The sequence below is a fragment of the Monomorium pharaonis genome, chromosome 11, assembly GCF_013373865.1.
Source record: "Monomorium pharaonis isolate MP-MQ-018 chromosome 11, ASM1337386v2, whole genome shotgun sequence".
NCBI lineage: Eukaryota > Metazoa > Arthropoda > Insecta > Hymenoptera > Formicidae > Monomorium > Monomorium pharaonis.
The window spans coordinates 3,150,432-3,160,097 of record NC_050477.1 but is presented as its reverse complement, the minus strand read 5'-3'; the positions used below and the strand labels follow the sequence as shown (position 1 = coordinate 3,160,097).

The window sequence follows — 9,666 nt, the reverse complement described above, 5'->3', positions numbered from 1 at the left end:
ATAACTCTGTAGCTATAGTAAAAGACAATATTCTCACACCAATAACAAAATACAATAAATATTATGCTTCAACCATATTATTATCGATGTGTGCATTGGAGAAAAATCGCGCAAATCGAGCAGTAATTAAAGAAATTCGATAAATCTCCCTATAAAAAAAGTATGAATGACGAGAGGGTTGGTTCCCGACCTCGTTTCTGCGGCACGTGCCGCGAATTTAGTGCAGAATAGTGTACTTTTTTTCGACTTACCGATTCCCCCAGTCCACTTTATTGATTATCCGTAACTTCATCTCTCGCGTCTGATCAGTGGTGAGGGTGCCAGCCAAAAGTTGCCGCCGCCATTCCAATAGCTCCCGCATCACTTTACGCAACGCGTTGAATTTGTACTCCTCGCGCTCCTGCATCAAACAGCAAGGATAAAGGATCATTTTGTAATCGCTAAAAAATTTTATAGGTATTTCCGAAAATAGAACAAAATCGTGTACTATAAAATCAATCTTTTTTATTTCGAATAAGTTTATATAACGCAGAAAAATAAAAGAAAACTTTCTAGATAGTAAAAAACAGAAAAAGAATTTATGTAAACTGATAACAATTCATGTAAGAACGGAGCTATTTATTTAGAGAACTATTAATGTATGAAGTTATATCAAATTAAATAACAAATTAAATTCACAAATGCGGAAGTAGAGAAATGAACAAAAAAATAATCGCAATTTCTTTTTCATCGACATTTTTAATAACGAAACAATATTCTCTCAATCAGAATACAAAGGCCTTTCTGCAATTAATAAAGAGGAAGGGAGAGGAGAAGGACGCAAGAAAGTATGGAATGCGATACTTACCACGTACAACCTTTTCCAAATGCTGCCCCATTCCCGCAGGACCAGAGTGACTTCCCGAACCACCGGATCTTCTAGTGGTATAACGGACTCGAAGAGACCTTCATTGTCGATTTTACAGGGCTTCAGATGCACGTAGGAACTCGGAAAGATTCCCTTCACCGCGCGATTCTTCGTCGAGAAGCCTCTATACCACCCTAGAATCGTCAAGAATCCCATATTAGTTGCATTTTCCCAACCGCATTTCCACTCACATCCGAGGATTTAATCTCCCTGGCATTAGGAACGATATAGACGTAAATACACCGTGACTAACTTAGATCCTAAATGTAAATATTACTATTAAAATTAATGTCAAATAATATTATTTAATCACTGCAAGTTAATATCAGTCAATACAATAATTTGGCCCGAAAATACTTCATTTACCTTAAAGTATCCGTGCGAATATGTAATATAAAAAATTTCTAACGACTGCTTCTGCGTTTGTGCCAAAATGTACAAGCGCGAGAACAAGATAAATAATGTTAGAAAAAAAGATTTTTTTAATAATCGATGCCTGAAAGTACTCCAAAAGTATGAAACATGAATATATAAAATAAAAAGTTCCTCAAATAAGTTAACTTGCGTAAGCTATCTAAAATTAATTTCAACGAGGTATGATATAATAATTAATAATGAAAACAATTAAAACAAGTAAAATCTTAATTTTGAAAGTCTTTGAATTTGGGAATTTTGAAAAAAAAATTAATATTAATTTTTATTCTCTCTTAAACTGTATGTATTCTCCCATGATTTATCTCTGATCTAGGATGCGTGATTAGATTCCTGATGACTGCATTATTTCCCTTGACCTTAAGATATCGAAACTCGATACAAAGTACATACATCAATCTCGCTCGTGCGAGAAATGAAGATAAGATCAAGTATCAGATTACGTACCCGCGCACTCCTCCAGGATCTGTACAGTTTCTCCGATTTCCAGAGGTAATCCATAACGCATGTCCCCCGGCCAGTTGTACACAGCTGTAAAAGAGATCATAGTGGATATTATCCGTGATAGCTGTGCGCCACGGCGATAATGACGCGATGATATTTTTAACGAGCATCGTCGCCGTCATTCACGGTTAACTAGATCTCGTTACATCGTCCGCGTAAACTAACGTGCCACCACGTTGACCACCGACTGATAATTGTTTAATAGGACACGATAAAATGGCTCATGTCTGTTCGCATTAATGCATCATAATTTTTCATGTTAAAATTAAAACAATGAAACGACGTTACAATTACGACGTTACAAAACGTTCGAGATTACCCGTGCATCTTTTCTGAAATAAAAATAAATAATATTGATTAATTTTTGTTAAAAATCCCCCAAAATGTTGATAAATAAATTAGTTACGCTCTGTCAAATAATAATATTTTCAACTTTCATCACTATATTTATTATTCAAAATAAAATTTTCGATTATCTCAAAGCATACATTAATTTGTTTTTAATAGATTTTATTAAATTTATAGAAATATTTCTCTGTCTACTTAAAACAAATATACTTAAAGAAATTATTGTTGCTAGAAACTAGCAAATATGTTCCAAGGCCCTTGAAAGAAATAATTTTTTGGAGCAAATAAAAACTTTTTTTTTCAATTTTTTTCTCATATATACACATAATTAATTTGTATAAATTAAATATATACATTTGTATATTCTAATATTTGTAATTTTCTATTATCTGTTTTAATTATCGATACAGTGTTGACGAACTATATCAGAACTGATAAGGTCCTATCGTTTTTCTAAAGATACGACTTTATATTGTCTATATCTACACAGCTGTATTTTTTTAAGCATTTTATTTAATACACGTTGATAACTGCAGCTTAAGCGTGTAACAATAATAGCTTCATTGGGTTAACGTTTTGAAAATCGTATGAAAATCGATACTCCGAGCTTCTTTCCTTGCCTTGAATTGTCAGCCACGATAAGCCAACTCCGGGGTACCGGATACGCGTGACGATGCACGTATGACGAGCCAGCTTCCGGTCCTCGGTCGCCGGAGAAGCGCACGCGAGACGCATCTCAATGAGCGCGTCTTCATTTCTTTCTCTTCTCCGCTTCTTTCCTTTCTCTTTCTTTTTCTAGTTCTTTATGTATTTCTTATGCGTTTTGTGGGTTGCGTATGCGTAGGTCGAGAAAGGATGTCGAAAAGATAACAAAAAACTTTGAATCAGTAGTTTTATAATGAAAACTTAACACAATAAAAATTGAATCCATTCTTAGCAGCAGTTGTTATTAACAGCACAGAATATCGTGAGGTTTTTTTTTTTCAATATATTTTCTAAGCAAGCTGAAGAGTTTTCTCGTTTCGCGCACGCGTTTCTACTGAAATAAAATGTACTTTAAATTTCAAGGATAATTTTTTTCATATATGTAGTAATTAAGAAACATGTTAATTATTATTCTAATTCAATAACGAACAAATAACAAAGCAGTTCGAATCTCGTATAAAAACTCAAAAATTACAGCATTGACAGGATGTCGCTATTCGTCTTTTTTGGGGAGCATCCTGTATATACGTTAACTGGCATTACGTTTACTCTCCCACGTTTGCGACTGTGTTGCTTTACGAGCAACATGCGTGGGACAATGTGGCACAGTTTTTGACAGCAACTCATGCCGCACTGGCCGCGTAGATTGCTCATTTTTTTCCGTCATGAGCGATACGTTTCATTCATGAATATCGACTGCCATGCGCGTCATCAAATTTGACGGAATAAAAATAAAATATCCCGTGTAAATGTGCGAATATCAGCACGGTAATGTGATGTGTAATTTGCAAGCTACAAGTCTTATCTGGGAAGAACCGAAATCGAGAAAAGCATACAGTTTTAATTTAAAATTGAAAGTAATCCGTGACGAAGGAATTTAGTATATATGTTATAATATTAAAACAAAGAAAATATAAAATAATCAATTTCGAATCTCGATGACTCATAAATAAATTATACAAAATTATGAAAACAAATTCAGATTACAATGTAAAATACAAAGAAGAGGTTCCTTGCTCTCCGAGATTTCATCGACGAAACTGTACAAGTTAAATTAACGCTGCAAATCGTCCTTTAGATTTGCGACCTGTGGGAATCGGCAGATAAATCGGCACGGAACGTCCATGTGAATGACGGTGGTTTTCTTTGTTTTCTTTTTCCTTTTTTCCAGACAACACACAATGAGGGTATTTCGCAGTGATTCGTGGGCAGAGGTCCGCGACAATGCATACGCTGCCACGTGTTTTGTCGCAAGAGAGACAGTGCGATCAATAGAATGTCACTTATATGCGGAATGTTTTGCGTCACCGGATGGCAGACAGACTATTCCGCATAGTCAGTCTCTTCTGGCCTTAATAGAAAATTTCCCCGCGTAATAGAGGCAGATCAGATGCAGCTTTCTTCGTGGATATCTCGCTGGATATTTAACTTTGCGTTCAGAAACGTTGAAAATTCATGGACAACGTAAATTAACTTTTCAGAGCAATGAACGTGTAGTACCTCGTCGAGATAACTTAAATAGAAGACAGGGATGAAAATACAATGAAGTTATACATTACAGAACAAGAGACATTACAGATAGTCCAAAGTAAGTTAAGTGTTAGCAAAAAATTTTATGTAAATTAAAAAATAAAAGGTAATACATATAAAAAAGAGTTAAAGCTCAGAAAAATGAAAATTATAGCTGCCTTGTATTACGTGGAAATTTACTACAAGGCTGATTCATCTTCTTTTCTTTCTTTCCCTCTGTCTCTTCTTGTATAAGCAATCAAATAAAAAATTATCTGAATATTCAAAAATCAGGCTTCGAAAAAATTCCATTCCCAACGTGGCACGAACAAAGGACAGACAGACCGCGAAGTGTTCACGTAGCGCGGCTTTCCCCCATAGCTTTTCCCGGGGAATTAAATCGATAACTCCCTTTCTCGACCGTACGAAACATTCGCGACCGTAGGGGACCACAGACACAGGTCTGGCGGCCATTTCTGCCGTTCTTTTCCCGAATTTTCCGCCCTTTCCATACGATCCCCTACGGTCCGCTTTCTCCCGGTGCGTCAATGACGGCTTCGTGTACATCGCTCCCGAAATTTAAAAATTTACGTGCATTCACTCCGAGTAACGAAAATACAGGGAAACGCGAAGCAAACAAAGAGCATCGACAACATACTGTATAAATATGCGATAACTTTATAAACGCTGTTAAATTATTATGAGAAATTTTTATTGAAAAATATGTTTTTAAAATGCTTTTCTCTCGCAAGAAGAAAACTATTACCGGCGTTAAATTATTGAGTGTAATTCTACAATAAAACACGATGGCAAATAATAATAGCGGAAGGTAAATTCACACGAGAGAACCAGACCTCCCGCTCGCATACGCACACACGTGGACAGAATCACACGTGTGGAGCCGGCATCGCGTCGGATATCAATAATGCCAGTGAAAGATGGGGTTGACGCTTTTAGAAGGGTCGCGAAATGAAGACATAAACAATGACATCTGAAATCATAATGCATGTATCTCTTGGACCTTCGTGTAACGAGCACCTCTCTTTTCCTCGAGTATATTTTTCTCGGAAACGGCAAAAATTGCCTTTGCAAGAAGTATATAATAATTCGAGAATTAAAAATGCATCAACTCCAAATGAAAATAATTTGTGTTATAACAGATTTATAAAAATCGAAAACTTGCTAAATCATTGTAAACATTGTCTTCGGACTTTAATATAATATACATATAATGTAATATCACTATGTATTAGTCTACTTTTCTTCACAGCAATAGTTTTGTTCGTCTCTGAATTCAGACTCGAGAAAGAATATTAAAAAATTCCCGCGGTGTTGTGCAAAATAATACTGTCGGCTATTTTAGCCGCGCGCGCGGCAAAAGCGAACGTCGCGCATTTTTCACGCAACGGAAACGGCGCTTTATGTGCGATCATAAAATGTTAAAAGTGCTGGTGGGTCATATCCACGCGTACGTACATACGACACGCCGGTTGAATTACCGGGAGCTTTTTACGCGCGTGAAATGTGGTTAACAAACGGTGACGGAGAAGGAACGGCAACGGAAACGCACCGATAACGTCACTCACATTGCGAGATAACTGATACTAATATTAAACATTCATGTGCGGCTGAGTAGGTTCGAAAGTTGCATCGCGTAATAGCGTCTCGTCGATAGACGTGAGAGACCCGCAATATCTCACTAGGATGTGAATACCGAGGTAAAAGTTCTCATTCTCGAAGAGTTTATCCGTCATGAATTTTTATAGTGCGTTCTGTGTAACGTTGTTCAATACTTTTCCTACAAGATCTATAAAACTTTGTTTACACTGAATTCTATGAAAACAAAAATAATGTGAAAAAATATAAAAGCACGTTGACGAATATAATATTCTACTGTAAAATTTAAAGTAAAAGTAGAATGATAGTTTTTAATAGAGAGAACTCTAGAAGTATGGAGAGTACCGGAAATGGCATAGTACTGACGGGATACCGTAAAAGGAGAACGGTGCTCCGAAGGCTTTTCCGATATTTTCGAGTTAAAATGGATCTGTCTTTGGTGTTCAGGGTTTATAGCACGAGGGTCTCAGTAATGGCAGGAATAACGCATCTGCGGACTTGCCGAGAGAGAGAGAGAGAGAGAGAGAGAGAGAGAGAGAGAGAGAGAGAGAGCAAAAAAGAGAAAGAGAAGAGAGAGACGGCGCAGTTATGGTTCTTCATCTACGACGGGTCTGCTAAAAAGAAATAATGCATAGGGGCATGACCGCGTGAATGGTGTCGTACATTGGTAGATTGGAAGATTGTGCTTTAATCACGTCACCAACATACAACACTGGAACGAGTGTGCGAGAGCGTAGCCGAGAAAAATCCCGGAAGCTACCATGAGCGAGCAAGGAGTCTGCGAAACGTTGTACACATCTGACGTCGGAGAGACCGAAAAATTTGTCGAAATAACGCCCAATATCTCGAGATTTTAAGCGGACAAACTTAATTTGGCGTTATTCTAATGCTGGAGAAACTTTTCGAGCGCTTCTTTTGAAAGCTCCGTAAGTAAAAAAAAAAATACACATTCATTTTTAGAAAATTATAAATTATCGAGCTACTCATTTTAATTGTTTCAGAATTATTTTCTAAAATGTATTTATATCACATATATAATCACCTACGAAACTTTTATCTAATGAATTTCATTGATAAACATTTATTCCAGCTAAATGGCTCCACCGAGAAACGTCGATACGATTAAAAGGGGAGAAGAGCAAAGGAAAAGACCAAGGAATCGATGATCCGTCTTTTCGCCCTAACTAAGGCGCTATTTATCGGATTAGAGCCGCTCGCACTGCTTGAGAGAAGATTGAACCGACGGTGATGCTAACGACCTTAACAAACTGAGCACCGCCGATGAACACGGGACGCGTTAATTAATCGCGAAAAAATGACGAACGATGCCGCAGCGTAAATTAATTCCAATTCCGGAATCCGGAGTCCGAGTTCTCATTCTTCGCCTTTACGAACTTTTTCGCCGCGTCAGAAATCCTCGAGCTGCTTAACACGGCTAATCACCATTGCACGTTTTGACATTCCAGAGATAAAAATACATTTCCATATCTTTTTCGACATGTGATATACAAATATTCCATGATCTTTTTTTTATGTATAATTATCTTTCTCGCATAAGAAATATTTTGTCGTGTATGTTCTTTTATAAATAAATCATCTGTGTTTCTATTATGTTAGATAATGTATAGATTTTATATATCCAAAGCATTGTGCAGTATTTTAATTAATAGTTAGGTATTACATCGGATTTCTGCATCATTAAAAAATTAGCAATTATACTAGAATGAATTTGCGGCTTTTTGTTTACAGTTTGTTACATCTTTTGACATTGGAATTCGCAGAGTTTCGTGTTTTTTCTAATTGCCTTCCTGTGTACTCTATCTATTATCTTTACTCGACGAAACACGATAATTAAGAGTGAGTCGTATCACCAATACGCGAAATAAGATTTGCCGAGATAATACCGATACGCACCACCACTAGTTGGCCTCTAACGTAGCAAATCACCGGTATGCGCACCGAAATTAACGTCAACAGCGTCACGCAAAATGACGTCGTCGTAAAGAATATCTCCCATTCTGTTAAGTCCTCGTGGTCAATCCCGCGATGATCGTCGCGACAGTTCGCGATATTCGCGATGGAAGGAAACGCTGGGAAAACGTCGCGCATGGGAAAAGAACGCGGGGAGACGCGCGCGAAATCCGGGACCGGGACCGGCTTATCAAGCGCGGAGTTTACTACTCGCGCGCACGATCAATGCATGAATGGAGCACACGCAGGGACACCTATACGCGCATAGCGCGGTGAGGGCAACAATACACGCACGCACGCACGCACGCACGCACGCACGCATGCCGCCGGCGAGCGAGAGAGCCCATTCGTCGTGAGAATCCTCGCGCAAACCGCTCGCGGGCGCGAAATTAACTCGCGAGGTCGCGCGCGCGCGAGCTGTCACGCCGCCTCGAGTCCGCGCGGCCGGGCCCGGCCGGTCGCCGCGAATTTGACAGCTCGCTCCGGAGCGAGAACCCCGCGCGCGCGAGCGAGGAGAAAAAGAATAAGACAGACAGAGAGAGAGAAAAAGAGAGAGAGAGAGAGAGAGAGAGAGAGAGAGAGAGAGAGAGAGAGAGAGAGAGAGAGAGAGAGAGAGAAGACAGCAGGGTGGCCGCGCGTGCGGGTGTATGTATATACACACAGATAAAGCGGCGACTTACCGACGCCGTACTTGGTGGTTTTCGTCGTCGTCCACATCTCGAGGGCCGGATGGTGCGACGCCGACGACGTAGACCGGTGGCGGCGGAGGTGGTGGTGGCGACGATAGCTACATACCAGGGCGGCGCGTTCGTTGCCGCACGCGCGTCCTGCCAGCAATTTTTATTATCACGAGAGACACGAAAACACAAACATTGGGTGTGTTTGGCACCGCACGAACGTCGCAAACACCGCGCCGTGACGACGACGACGACGACGACGACAACGACGACGACAAGGATGACGACGACGACGATGGATGGCCGTAGCAAATACCCAATGTTGCCAGTACGCGCCGCGAACCGCGGCTGACTGACGTGATGGGCAAACGGCAACGCCGCCGCCGCCGGGACCCCCTTCTCTCCCCCTTCCTTAAAGACCGGCCACGCCGCGCCGGCAGTGACAACGCGTCACGTGGTATGCGTCAAATGCATGGACTAACAAAATAACTAGAAACACCAGCGACGCATCATTAATACCCGACTGCTTTACGGAAATGCGTGACTGCCATAATTTGAATGGTTAGCTCGTAAACGCTAATTTTTACAATTTATTTCTTAGAAACTTTGTATTCTAAATGAAAACAACTGTACGGACAACGTAACAAACGGAAAATTATGCATTATTCCATCGCAAGCAAAGCCCGATCTCAGAATTAACCCAGACCTGCATTTAAAAAATATTTTTAAGAGATTTTACAAAAAAACATTTAAAAAACGGGTAGGATTTTCTAATCTATCTTTAAATAATGCAGTTTGCTTACCGATTATACTCTCGTGATCCTCAGACTCTTGATTATTTAAGATATTTAACTTTTGGTTCAAAATTTGAAATCTTGAATTGCAGTTGTTAGTAAAATAGAATATTACTGAAAATTGGCATCGTATAAAAAAAACAAAGCGGCATTAATTAAATTTCCAAAAATTGCAATTTTAACGACCATTTTCACAGTCGAT

General features: G+C 39.3%; 1 protein-coding gene across 2 annotated transcripts in view; it reads right to left on the bottom strand.

Annotated features, from left to right (window-relative positions):
* Positions 1-9,557, bottom strand: part of LOC105834950 (dedicator of cytokinesis protein 3) — a 47,115-nt gene extending 37,558 nt beyond the window's left edge. For both annotated transcript variants that reach the window (XM_012677828.3, XM_012677829.3), the window contains exons 1-4: positions 8,674-9,557; positions 1,787-1,870; positions 848-1,041; positions 252-400 (exon numbers count right to left, since the gene is read on the bottom strand). In XM_012677828.3, coding sequence (XP_012533282.2) covers positions 252-400; positions 848-1,041; positions 1,787-1,870; positions 8,674-8,710 — 464 coding nt within the window. In that variant the 5' untranslated portion in view covers positions 8,711-9,557. The remainder of the gene's footprint in view (positions 1-251; positions 401-847; positions 1,042-1,786; positions 1,871-8,673) is intronic.
* Between the last annotated feature and the right edge of the window lie 109 nt (positions 9,558-9,666).